Source organism: Solea senegalensis, linkage group LG20, assembly GCF_019176455.1.
Source record: "Solea senegalensis isolate Sse05_10M linkage group LG20, IFAPA_SoseM_1, whole genome shotgun sequence".
Taxonomy (NCBI): Eukaryota; Metazoa; Chordata; class Actinopteri; order Pleuronectiformes; family Soleidae; genus Solea; species Solea senegalensis.
The window spans coordinates 10,091,843-10,104,320 of NC_058039.1; the positions used below are offsets into that span (position 1 = coordinate 10,091,843).

The 12,478-nt window shown below is 43.7% G+C and overlaps 2 protein-coding genes across 3 annotated transcripts in view; both read left to right on the plus strand.

The window, feature by feature from the left end:
- The window catches only part of ppp1r9a (protein phosphatase 1, regulatory subunit 9A), a 39,723-nt gene extending 32,124 nt beyond the window's left edge, over nucleotides 1-7,599 (plus strand). Inside the window, exons 13-21 of the mRNA XM_044053309.1 lie at nucleotides 1,430-1,750; nucleotides 1,834-1,891; nucleotides 2,264-2,287; nucleotides 2,369-2,417; nucleotides 2,532-2,576; nucleotides 3,687-3,809; nucleotides 4,523-4,546; nucleotides 4,733-4,915; nucleotides 5,030-7,599. Coding sequence (XP_043909244.1) covers nucleotides 1,430-1,750; nucleotides 1,834-1,891; nucleotides 2,264-2,287; nucleotides 2,369-2,417; nucleotides 2,532-2,576; nucleotides 3,687-3,809; nucleotides 4,523-4,546; nucleotides 4,733-4,915; nucleotides 5,030-5,197 — 995 coding nt within the window. The 3' untranslated portion in view covers nucleotides 5,198-7,599. The remainder of the gene's footprint in view (nucleotides 1-1,429; nucleotides 1,751-1,833; nucleotides 1,892-2,263; nucleotides 2,288-2,368; nucleotides 2,418-2,531; nucleotides 2,577-3,686; nucleotides 3,810-4,522; nucleotides 4,547-4,732; nucleotides 4,916-5,029) is intronic.
- A 62-nt stretch (nucleotides 7,600-7,661) lies between these two features.
- Nucleotides 7,662-12,044, plus strand: asb4 (ankyrin repeat and SOCS box containing 4). Of its 2 annotated transcripts, XM_044052632.1 has the most exons (7): nucleotides 7,662-8,381; nucleotides 8,457-8,687; nucleotides 9,336-9,635; nucleotides 9,941-10,183; nucleotides 10,268-10,515; nucleotides 10,669-10,782; nucleotides 10,995-12,044. In XM_044052632.1, the coding sequence occupies exons 2-7, from the start codon at nucleotides 8,510-8,512 to the stop codon at nucleotides 11,181-11,183; spliced, it is 1,272 nt and encodes a 423-aa protein (XP_043908567.1). In that variant the 5' UTR covers nucleotides 7,662-8,381; nucleotides 8,457-8,509; the 3' UTR covers nucleotides 11,184-12,044. The 2 variants fall into 2 exon arrangements, with proteins under 2 accessions (XP_043908567.1, XP_043908565.1); XM_044052630.1 differs by having other exon boundaries at nucleotides 7,662-8,687.
- The last annotated feature ends 434 nt before the right edge of the window (nucleotides 12,045-12,478 follow it).

The window sequence follows — 12,478 nt, forward strand, 5'->3', positions numbered from 1 at the left end:
GATGGAGGAGGAGGAGGAGGAGAATGCCTACTACAGGGCTCCAGCAATCTCGCCCATAGGATTAATTTGTTAAAATTTCACACTACGATTACAATCTAAACGTAATGTCAAATACAATATTTTTCTCATCCAGATACCTGTTACTAAATGCTGTGCCTTTTTAGATCCTGTGTGCTGTGTAAATAGTACATTTGGGCACGATATTGTTGAAATTGCACTTATATTTCTCAAGAAATTTCATGTTTTGTAAAAATATTGTTCATTAAATGTAAAACAAAGGAGAAAAAAAGCAAGGAGTTCTTGTTGTTCATAGGTTATTATGCTATTATTTTACTATTCTTACTGGTCCGGCCCTCTTGAGATCAAATTGTGCTGTATGTGGCCCCTGAACAAAAATGAGTTTGACACCCCTGATGTAATGCATTCCCTAGCCTTACCTTAAACATCACAACTAAGTGCCTTACCCTGACCCCAACCTTAACCCTAACCACAATGCAAATCTTAGACTTAAACATAACCAGTTCCTCTCAAATGAGGTTCTGCCTCATTAGAACCAGGTTTTAGTCTCCATGAGGGCTACTAGTGTTTATGCTAGAAAAAGTCATAAAGAGGGAACAAGAACACACACTTTCTCGTTCTTTCTTTTATGCAGCGGCTCTTTAATGTTACCTGTCATCATCGGCCAGATGTGATATGAAATGTGAACAGATGTGTTTCGGTTTTTAAATCAGTCTCATGATTATCTGTATTAGACTCCATTTTCTTTGAAAGGAATACTTCACTGATTTGCATTTAGCGTTGTATTACTAGAATAGGTTTGAAATTGAAAAATTGTGCTTCCCAACCTCAGTTTCCCCTGAGTTGAGAAATATCTTCATTCTTTATTTTGTTACGTGCCCACCAGTGACACGGTCCGAGGCTTGAAACTGCAACACTAATTCCGCACTTTTGAGAGCCACTCGCAGTGGGACGGGACCTCATTCCCAGAATGTAAACACTGTCCGCCATCTTTGCTAACAGTTACGCTAACAGGACCAAGTGTCACTGGTGGACACGTGACAAAGAAAAGTACCCCTATTCTAGTAATACAAAGCTGAATGCAAACTGGTGAAGTATTCCTTTAACAAGACTGCAATTTGACCACAGGAAGTCTAATTAGTGTGTGTGTCTTTAACTCCTGTCCAGTATTAACTGGTGTGTGTTGCTCCGGAGCGCTAATTTCCTCTGTGGCGCCCGTCACCAGCTGTCCTCTCTCCCAGTGCGATAATAATAACAACCGCAGTCTTTTCTGGATGAAAAACCTCTCGTCTGGCAATCACTGTCCCATAACTCAGCTCAGAACTGGCAGAGACACGGAAAGCAGGCACAGGGAAATATAAGAGGACAATGAATTAGAAATAGTAAAAGTATGTCAAGTGACTTCTTTGAGCTTGGTCTGGAGTACATGCTGTTCAGAACACTTTGCCTTTGATTGCACTTCATTCTTTTTTTTCTGGGACCACTTCTAAGCCTTTTAGCTGTAATTTTTCACTTCATTCTCTTTCTTTCCTCGTCTTCTGGCTTAATTCAACTTCTTCTCTTTCTTTCTTTCTTTACTTTTCTGCATACGTTCTTCTTCAGGTATTAGGTTCTATTTGTAGCGTGGCCCCTGGTGAAGGAGGAGCCGCCGTCTTCAGAGTGCCAGGCAGCACCGAAAGCTCCCCGAGAAGAACTCTGCACCAAACGACCGCCCCAGGACTCCTCCAGGATGGTTTGTATATACAGTAGATGCAGTTTTCAAGTGTGTTCATTAAACTGGGTGTAGTTTCAATGTTTCGTGTTTTGCGGTCGCAGGTTCTCAGTCGAGCCCGTGTCACAGCCTGGAGGAGCACAGGCAGACTCTAGACTCTGGGTAAGGAATTGAGCAGACTGGAGTCAGGATAGGAAAGATAATTATTCAGATTAGCGTCCTACACACAACACTTTTTCTGTGGAGATTCCAAAATACATGTATAGTGAACACAAACTGAAGGAGAAAACATTGGAGTCATGGAATAAATGTTTGTTGTTTTGAACAAATCAAAATGAATACTTTTTTAATATTCATTTACAGTCAAAAGCCTTAAAGGAGCCTCTTTCTTGAAATAGTACCCATTTGATTTCATCTGTTCTCCCTTTGAATCATTTGTGTTTAATCCTTCTCTTTGGGAATGAAACTGAAAAATCAGTTTTAAATACTCTTTTATATACAGTATGTAATTATGTTCCCTCACTCTTCACTCAGGTTCCCTCTCAGGAAAACCAACAGGTACAACCATCATCACGTCAGCAGTATTTTCCTTTTAATACTGTATACATCAGTCGCTGACCTCTGACCCCTTTCTCTCAGCTCCACAGAGCCATCAGCAGAGGACAGTCCAGAAAAACTCAAGGCCAAGGTACAAGAAGTTTGCCAGCTGTTAGATGAGACAAAATGATGATGATGTCTCACCTCGCACATACGACGTCAAAGCCATTTTATTTTGACATATTGTGTTATTTCTGTTGCACAGACCTCCCTCACATGGCCCCACTTCTTCTCTTATTCATATTACTTGGTATTGTATTTTCCTTTCTTTGGATCATAGCGACACGATCAAAGAAATGCACGATTGCATTGGTCATTGTGAGAAAGTCGAGCAATGGACTGAAATGATTCTATTTTAAATATCATAATCTTCACTGCAAGAAACGCCTGTAAGTTAAATGTTCTCTTCTTTTCCTTTTTGAGAAAAAAGAGAAAAAAAATCTTCTTCCAATTGAAACAGCTAAACATCGTCCCAATTCAGCAAATTAAAGTTATTAACATGGGCGTTTGTTGGAGTTTAATAAAAATTTGCATGAAAATCTGCTTCTAATCCAGCTCACTGTGCGATCATTTATTTGAATCCATCAACAATCCACTCTATTTTTCCTCTCCAAGCACACATTCAAAGATGAATCAATTATGCTCATTAATGATTAAATAATGTTTTTAGGCACAGATATTTCACACAGAAAGCTTAAAGTCTTGCTGTTACCTTGATTAGATTTATATAAACTGTTCAAAATCAGACTAGTTTATTACTTTGATGACCTCATTGGTGAATTATTCCAGTCTGACTCATAAAAATATGGCCCCTTTTGATTCATTAAAATGCTTCGACCTTTGTCTGATGAAGAGACAGCTTACGTCCTGCCGTTTGAGCACGAATCGTAATGTATCGAATGTAATCCCTCACTGTCCACGCTGTCCACACGCTCACAAGGACAAGGACAGAGACAGAGGGGTTTTGGGCGTTTGGAAGGCGTCCAGCAGCGACATCACCTCGAACCACTAGTCTCATTCACAGTTGGTTGCTTTAATGGAACGGGTCATGCGCTCGCAGTGCATCTAGTTTCCTTTTTGATTGACTTGGCTTGAAGCACGTCAGGCGTTCGGGAACGTGCATAGAGGGAAAGGCACTTCATTTTCTTGATTCATTCACCCCTCGTCCAGTTCAGGAAACCGATTTAATAACCCCCCCGCCCCCCGCGCTTTGATTAAATTTACAGCGTCATCATACTAATGCAACATCGTGTCGCTTTCAATCGATACCACTTAACAGAAGGAGAGAGAGGAGAACCAGAACCAGCCTCACAGGCAGCAGGGGTCCTGTAAGAGTGTGTTGTTGATTTTTCTTTTTCAGGGGCCCACCTTCAACGAGGATCTGAGTGCGAGCAGCAGCAGCAGCTCAGTGGAAATCAGCGGTCCGCTGAGCGAGGCCAAGAAGTCTGGACGCTCTCACGCGCTTGTGCTGTCCTCAGATGAGGTACGTGTGCGGTCTTAAGGGGCTTTGTCAGTTTCAGAGTGGTCATTAAATCCACGGCTTTGTTACAAGAAATCGTGGCTGTCCTTATGACTGGTGTGTGTGCGTGTGTGATGGTAAGCAGAGCTGAGAGAGGGGCAAGAGAACTAGGTTTATATGCATCTGGAACAGATCCATCACATTTATCTAGAGTCTTCCCCAGGCGTGTGGTGCAGGTGAAATATTGCTGGAATTCCTTCAGCGACTTGTCAGCTGAGCAGTGGATGAAGGAATTTGAGAGAGTCGGGGAGTTATGAGCTCTAGTTTGTTTTGTGTTGTGTGCTCCGTGGCTGTGGGTGAATAAAAAGCAGTATAAAAAAAGAGCTGTGGAAGATAAAAAAGGTCACAGGGAGACATCCAGACGTTCGCTATCAGGGTTGCACATCGCCTTTCTAACGACAGCCACAGACCACCAGCACGTGTTTACATGGAGACGCACACCGCCACCGTGTTGTTTACCCGTGGGGGCTCTGTGTCTCGGTCAATTCATCATCTTTATAGATATTTCTGACCAAAGCCATCGTCGATGTACGGGAAAATATCATTCATACAGATAACACAGTGCTAAAATCAATGCGGCACTTAAGGCTCATTGCATTCAAATGTTGTTTTTCTTAACATCATAATCGTTCTCTGTTTTCTTTTTTTTTTTGTCCTACGCTGCCGTGTACGTGTAGAGTCTGGATATGATAGATGACGAGGTAAGACTGAGGCCGCCGGCGCCCGCAGAGGACACGTGTGTCTTGTTTGGGATTTGTGAGCGGCGTATCATTTGTCCCTGTGTCATTTTGCATGATTTATCGTCAAGTTATTCTCTGCGTATATTAGACTCGGAAATATGTCCATCTCATCTGCTTGTTTCTTTTCGTCTGTTGTACGGGTTTCAGATCTTCGACGAGAGCCAGCTTTCGAGGCCGCATCAGTGGCAGAACCACGGTATTACAGAGTGGACCTCGCAGCAGGTGGCCCGCTGGCTCATGGGCCTCAACTTAGAACACCATATCCCAGAATTCACTGCCAAAAACATAGATGGAGAACAGCTGCTGGAGCTAGATAGCACTGAGCTAAAGGTAGGTTAAAACACATTGTTCTAAAATGCCGTACAAGCCTGTAGACGCCGTAAACGGGTAGCGATTTACATTTTGGTCGAAGCGGGGATCCTGACGCATGTTCTTTTGGTTCAGGCTCTTGGAGTCACTTTGTCGCAGGACCGCGCTCTGATCAAGAAAAAGATCAAGGACCTCAAAGTTCTGATGGAGAAGGCCAAGAGGAACCGCGAGAAGGTGGAGAAACAGCGCGAGAAGCTTCGGAAGAGAGAGCTGGAGCAGCAGCCGCAGAAGGAGACGGAGTGAAGAAAATTGGCTGGCTCACCTTTACTGTAGCAAATCAGCAGCATGGAGCAGGGATCGAAACTGTCAGGAGGCCCACAAACAAGCCCTGAGGGACACCTTCTCTGTAGTTTGGTATAGTTCTCACTGCTGGAGCTCCAACCCCAAAATGACCGTGTGTTCAGTGACCTTTTTTTTCCACCACGAAAATCAAACCAAAATAATCAGTTAGATGTAAGTAAGATGCTGCCCCTTCATCGGCCTCACTATACACCCATCCTTTTGTTTTGTTTTTCAGCCATTTAGAAAATACGATCTATTTTAAAATTGTAAATTGGGTTTATTTATCGTTTCTAGATGAATCATTTCTGTGCTCATTTCTTCACCATCCCACCGTCGTCCTCAGAGCCATGACACAACATGACCTTGTGCATATGGACAAATGCAGACACATATCTCTCTGATGTGCCATGTGGTTTAGACGTATGTATATATTGTTCAGACACATTGATTCTATTGCTTTGAAGCACACACACAAGTCCGTGTGGAATATGGAACATGTGAGGCAGTACTCATCTCCCACCACTGGGTGGCCACATGCTGCTTACTTTGACTACTGACCAAGTCAACACACTGGGACGGTTTTAAGCCGAACTGAACTGGCAACCAAATTTCTCTAAGAGAGAAAAGTTTTTTTCACCAGAACACTGGACATGTAAACACTGTACATTTATTTGAACCTGACAGTATACTGTACATGTACCACAAGTATAACAGTCCTCTATGGCGGGGACACGCTGTAGTCATAGGACTGATTCTAATGGACACTTCAGGTACATATAATTACTTACCAAACCCCGTATCATACATGCAACACACTCACACACAAAAAAAAACCCTTTTAAAAAGCAACTTGGGTGCATAAATGTGCATAATCTTGCTTTGACTCTGCTTGTAAACCTGCTTTTGCCCACTTTTTATCGTCTCTCAATCAAACCATGAATTAATACCCCACCACTGCCTTTAGACATTAAGTAGGAGTAGGATTTTTCTTCTGAACTCTACGCTTATGTGAGTGTTAAAAACACACAGTAAAGCTGACCCATCCATTTCTGGTTGTTCTTTTATAACAAGTCTGTTTGGAATACTTAAGGATATTTAAGAATGCTGCCACACACATGTACACGAGTATTTAAGATGACCTGATACTACTGATGTTACACTGGAAATTGTGCACCTGATAGATGCAATATTGTTTTAATTTCCTCATGAACCTGGTTCAGCAAGATGTACCTTTTCTTTCTTTTTTTATTTATTGCGTAGACGAAGAATATAATTTGGAACTTTGATTTTTGACCTCTTTATGTACTTTATGCAGTTTAGGATGATACGTCTCTGTGAGGGACGAGTCCCGCGTGTTCCTTCTCGATCATTCCCAGGAATCATTCTATAGGTTTACAGCAAATATAGAGACACTAGTTTCCACCGTGATAGAAACAAAGGCAACTTTCAATTTTTAGTCCCTTTTTGTCTTCAGGGTTAACGGGTTAAGAGCAAGAATAATCGTCGTGGTTACCGGAAACCTCCAAGACAGGAATCACGACTGATCTGTTCAGTGTTTTTATTTATTTATTTATGTATTTAACAAAGCAACCTACTATTGTTTGTAATGACGTATACAAAATAAGAGTATTACTAACACCTAATAATGATTTATCCAGAATTGTATAATCACCCCTCCCCCCCAGCAAGACATAATTAAAACTGTAACAAACAAAGGGAGGGACAGTTTGGAACGAAAACAGTAACTCTCTCTCCCCCCGATTGTCCTCTAACTCAACCGCAGTGCTGCTGCTACAGTGCGACTCCAATAAACCGCTCATGATGTATTCTTATGAACTGTTTTGTAACACTTGAACCTCTTCTGTGAATACCCTCGCTCTTTTTTTGACTCTTTTGTATGTGTAGTTAAAAAACAACAACAACAACTGCGAGCAATATTGCTGTACGAATCCTACAGAAGCCTTGTTTTCTATCGTGTCACAGCGTGTGTCCGCCGGGGGCCGGGCGAGGCGAGCAGGGTCCGGCCTGAGCCAAAATGTGATTCCATATCTTTTCTATGTGCTTGACAGAGCTTGCCTGGCACGATGAAACCAACGTATGAATGAGTCCCTGGTGCTACTTGCGACGTTTTCGAGCAGCGTCTGGAAGGGTGTTTGGCGTTCACGTGCGCCAGGAAGCAAAAGATAATCACACTGCTATAGCCATGCGCTCACTCTATTCGAAAGCTAAGCTCACTCTCCTCCTTTATTTGTCATGACCTTGATCTCCCTCTCTCTCTCTCTCTCTCCCTCTCTTTTTTGGCATTCTGAAAAGTTTGAAAGGGCAGCTACCTGTCACACTGAATAAAACGTGCAGCCACTGTCCAGCGCTTGTTCCCGTTTCTTCCTTTTTGCCATTTTTGAGTGGCTTAAACGGTTGTTTGTGAGGGAGAGATGTGATTGTTGTGAGTGTTTCAAATGAATTTCATGAATGTGCACTTTAAAGGTCCAGTGTATAACATTTAGCAAGGTTTTAGGAGGAAATTGAATATACGACACATAAATAACCGTGGTTTTTGTGGCCTTTCATATTGTATGTACCTGAGCCGTCTTGCGCTGCCATGTTTCCGCAGCAAAGCAGCCATTTCACATTTTAAAATTAAAGCTCACTGTGCAGACGACGAAGAATGAGGCTTTTAGGTCTGTGAAGGCCATAGTTCCCTAAAGCTCTTGGGAAAGGGAGGAGTCCTCTGTTGCCATCTGCACTCTTCCCATTAGATGTCACTAATTCTTACACACTGGACTTTTAATTCTTTATTTAGATTGTACTATTAGGGCATACTGCAGTCATACGTCACCGCATCAAGAAGAGAATAATAAAGAGCAAAGGTTTCCTCTGGAACTTTTGCTGGGTTCCTGCTATGTTCATGTTATTTTTACCATGCCTGTCTGTGTGTCAGAAGACTGGCTGCAGTCAGCTGTGGCTCGCCAGCCCCTCCCCTCTCTCTCTCCTTTCTATTTATATTCAGCTTAATTTCACTTGAGGACTATTTTCTCCCTCTGACGTCCCCCTCCGTCCACATGTTGGCCCCCTTCTTCTTCTTCATTTCCGCTCTCCTTCCTTATTCACCTCCCATAGCTGGACGTGCAGGGGACGTCCACTCTGGGTATGATTCATTCTTTCATTATCGCCATTTGTGCATTCATTTTAAATTTACTACATGCCGTGTGGCAAACACTAGCGTCTGAGCCAACTGGGGTGACAGTGCACGGCCCTTCTCTGAGGGAGGAGAACATGGAGGAGCTCAACCCCAAACAATTAGCTGTCAAGCAGCTAAAGCTGAAGTTCCTGGAGGCCCTGCAGGCCAACAATGCCCAGAAGGCCCTGCAGATTCTGCACACTGGCACCCTAGACATTGACACGGTGCTGGAGGTGAAGGACCCCAGTATGGTCCTGGCATCCTATAAACAAGGTAAGGGGCTAAACAGAACTGGTCCTAATATGGTCGTCACCAGATTGTGTGCTTAGGCTCAGACGGAGAAACATGGCAACATAAAGCAGGGAAGTGTGAGAAGATACTGTAAGATTAGACTTTATTGTCATTATACTTACTGTATATATGCTTGGTAGCTCACAGACAGACCAGCAGCATATAAGAGCAATATGTGGGGTAGTGGCTAGCATCCATGCCTCACAGTAAGAAGGTCTCTTGTTCAGATCCCGGTCTGACCAAGGGCCTTTCTGTATGGAGTTTCCCAGGTGTGCATGGGTTTTACTCCGAATTCCTCCCACAGTCCAAAAACATGCGGAGTTGAATTGAAAACTCTGAACTGACCACAGGTCCCTGCAATGCACCGGCGACGCACCGTGGTGCACCCTGCCTTTCACCTAATGAAGAGAAATGCAGTAATGTGACACCCAGAATGTCAGGGAAAAGACTTGTTCTGCCGTATATCCTCTAGGTGGTGTCAGAACCACAGGGAAGTAAACTGCTCTTTACACCAGGTACACTACAATAACATGGAATAACAGTATCTTGAGCTATCACATATATCTGCAAGAATAATACCACCACTTTTACTGTCACGGTGAACACTTTTGTTTCTCTGCTGTGGTGCAGGTTATTGGCTCCCAGAGTACAAACTGGACAACTCCTGGGCGATGGGCATTCACGTGTGCATGATGTACAACGCTGTGGAAACAGCACTGGTGCTCCTGGAGGAAGGTGCCGCCATTAACCGGATGCCCAACGGGAAGACCCCGCTGCATGTGGCCTGCGAGGTCTCCAACGCGGACTGTGCGGCCCTGCTCTTGGCTCGCGGGGCAAAGGTCAACAGCATGTCACTGAGCGGGCACACGCCACTGCACTACTGCATCACCAGCGAGTCTGTGGCCTGCGCCAAGCAGCTCATCTTGAAAGGTGTGGAGGGAAGTATGCTATATGGACAGTAGATGGATTAAAGGTTCAGTGTTTCCCAAGCAAGTCAGAGAACTACAGTGGCCTTCACCAGGAAGGATGTCTTTCTTTTTCTTCTTTTTTTGTTAGTGAGTGTCTGCTCTTGGCATATGAAAGGCTTATTCCAAGGCTACGGAAACCACACACTTTCAATAACTGCCAATAAACCCCTTTTAAATGTTACACACTGGACCTTTAAGTAGCTCAAATAAAAGCATGTAAACTCCACCGAAACAAAATGCTCTTTTTCTTTTTCCCCCCCTATGCAGGTGCAAATGTCAACATGCCCAGTCACAACAATGAGGAGGATACACCGTTGCACACAGCTGCCAGATTTGGCGTTCCGGAGCTGGTGAGTCTATATCTGGCTCACGGCGCGTCTGTGGACGCAGTCAACGCTTTACAGGACACGCCTTTGATAACCGCAGCCTTCTGGGCTTTTGACTCCAGAGAGCAAACGTACAGCGAGGATCACCATCTTGTCTGTCGCCTCCTGCTGGACCACCAAGCAGGTACGAGGAGCCATTCTTCCATCTCATGTAGTCGCTGGTGTGCGTTGCAAAGCCTTTGACCAAAGCGTTAGTTTCCCATTTCAGATCCGAACCTCCAAGAAGAAGACCATAAAACCGCTCTTCACAAAGCAGCCTGGAACTGCGATCATGTCCTAATGCAGATGCTGCTGGAGGCCGGAGCCAACACCAGAGCCATGGACATTAACGGCTGCGCCCCCATTCAGTATCTCCTCAAAGTGACTGATGTCAGGCCCGTGGCCATTCCTGAGCTCTGCTATCAGCTGCTGCTCAACTATAACACCGCCAGGATTTACCCACCACAGTTCCACAAGGTGTGGGTCACAAATCACTACAACACATGCCTCTACCAAGGTCCAATATGTTCATCCTGATATAGATTAAAATGTCATGCCATCAGGATACGTTACATTGCATGGATTTGGCCCTTCTTCTTCTGTATTCACATTGTTGGTTGTTCTCTGCAGGTGCTGCAGTCCTGCCATGAATACCCCAAAGTATTAGAAGTGATGGTCAACGCTTACGAACATTTAAAGCCCACCAGGAAGTGGCGAGCAGCCATTCCTGATGACTCCTATAAGGTAACACAGGGATGTACACTTGTTTACCGACTCGTCAATGCAGATGTCTAATTCAGTGCATTTCGGCATGTAGACGTGGTCAAGACGACCACGTGACATTTAAACCCGACATCAGAAAGAGAAAGAAAGTTGATTTAAGCGACTTCGAACGTGAAAAACTGATTTTCAGACACAGAATACACATTTAAAAAGCTTTATTTCTGCTTCCGCAGAGACATAAAGACTTCTATGACTCCATGTTTGCTGTTTGCACCAACTCTCCTCGCAGCCTGCTCCACCTGAGCCGATGTGCCATCAGAGCCGGTCTGGGTGGTTTCTGCCACAGAGGAGTATCACAGCTGCTTCTGCCACCTCTCATGAAGAAATATTTATTACTGGAACCTGACGGGATACTGTACTAACGGAGAGACTTTTTTTTGATTATTATTTAGATGCTCTAATATATACTGTAACTAGTTTCAGGAGAAGCATTAACTGTCAGTGGATTCTTTTGAGTGACAGGTGAGAGGATGTTCATTTTATTATTGTGTAATGGTATTTTGCCTTCCCGGTCATATTAAGCTGCCAAATTATTCACAACGTCTCTGCACTTTTTACATTTCCACTTTCCTCAGTGTCTTTTTGGCTTTGTGGAGTTAATTTTTAATTTCTGCACCGGCTCATTCTCATGATTCTGCTGAACAAACACTTGATAAAACCTTCCAGTGCACATGAGGCCACAGATGGCAAACACTCACATTTACCACCCGAGGCAGGAATATGTATCATACGGTCTGAAAATAATTTCAGAGCAAATAAAGGATGATAGAGAAAATTCTTAGTGTTCAAATGAGTAGGTCTTCATATGTGTGTTCTTGTATAGTGTTTTGTTTGAGGGGATTTTTCCTGGTGAAAATGTTTTCTTAATCCCAACTTTTCATACTGTACTGGAGCAGCTTAATGTCCTGTGTGAAAACAAACCACTCCTGCGTTGAACGAGTAAACCCACAATATCAATAGTCCTCTTGTCTACCACACCGAAGGTGTGTCTTCGAGGGTGAGTCACCATGTATTAATAAGCACGCTGACGCATGTGCCATCGCTATAAGACTGAGCGTTCAAGGCTGGTGACTTAAAAAAAAGAAGAAGACGTTTTTATTATTTGTAAAGCCAGACAGATGCAACAGACAGATACAGCATGACACTGTAACCCAAAACAATGTTCAGCTGTGGTTCCAATATTTACTCTGAGTGAGTGAATAAAGAGAGGCTGGCTTGCTGTGTCTCAGACCTTTCATTTAACAAATTAAAAGATCTAAATGAAATGTAAAATATGTGCAACAGCAACATCTAGCATTTAAAAAATGTGTGTGTGTGTGTGTGTGTGTGTGAGAGTGGATGGTTGTTTGTCTCTATGTGGTCCTGCGATGGACTGGCGACCTGTCCAGGGTGTCCTCAGTGTAGTCACACCGTTGTCTCCAGGGACACGTCGTGTTCATCTTATGTCTCAATGTAATCGATTGCTTACATTTCATACGTCACCTTTAAGCCTCTGTTGGAGCCGTGCTAAGCGTGTAAGCGCAGTACACCAGTTTCTCTACATCAGAAGATACTGACAGTTGTTTCTGTTGCCTTTCAGCGTGAGTTTATTAACCAGTGCTGAAGTTGTTTTTGCTACCATGACAAACGGTAGAGGACAATGTACGGGGACACTAAT

Excerpts from the sequence above, each read along its gene's own strand:
- asb4 (XM_044052630.1), top strand. The coding sequence starts at position 8,384 with ATGATTCATTCTTTCATTATCGCCATTTGTGCATTCATTTTAAATTTA. Across the intron at positions 10,184-10,267 it reads CCTGCTGGACCACCAAGCAG|ATCCGAACCTCCAAGAAGAA; the intron begins GTACGAGGAGCC and ends TTCCCATTTCAG. Across the intron at positions 10,516-10,668 it reads ACCCACCACAGTTCCACAAG|GTGCTGCAGTCCTGCCATGA; the intron begins GTGTGGGTCACA and ends TGTTCTCTGCAG.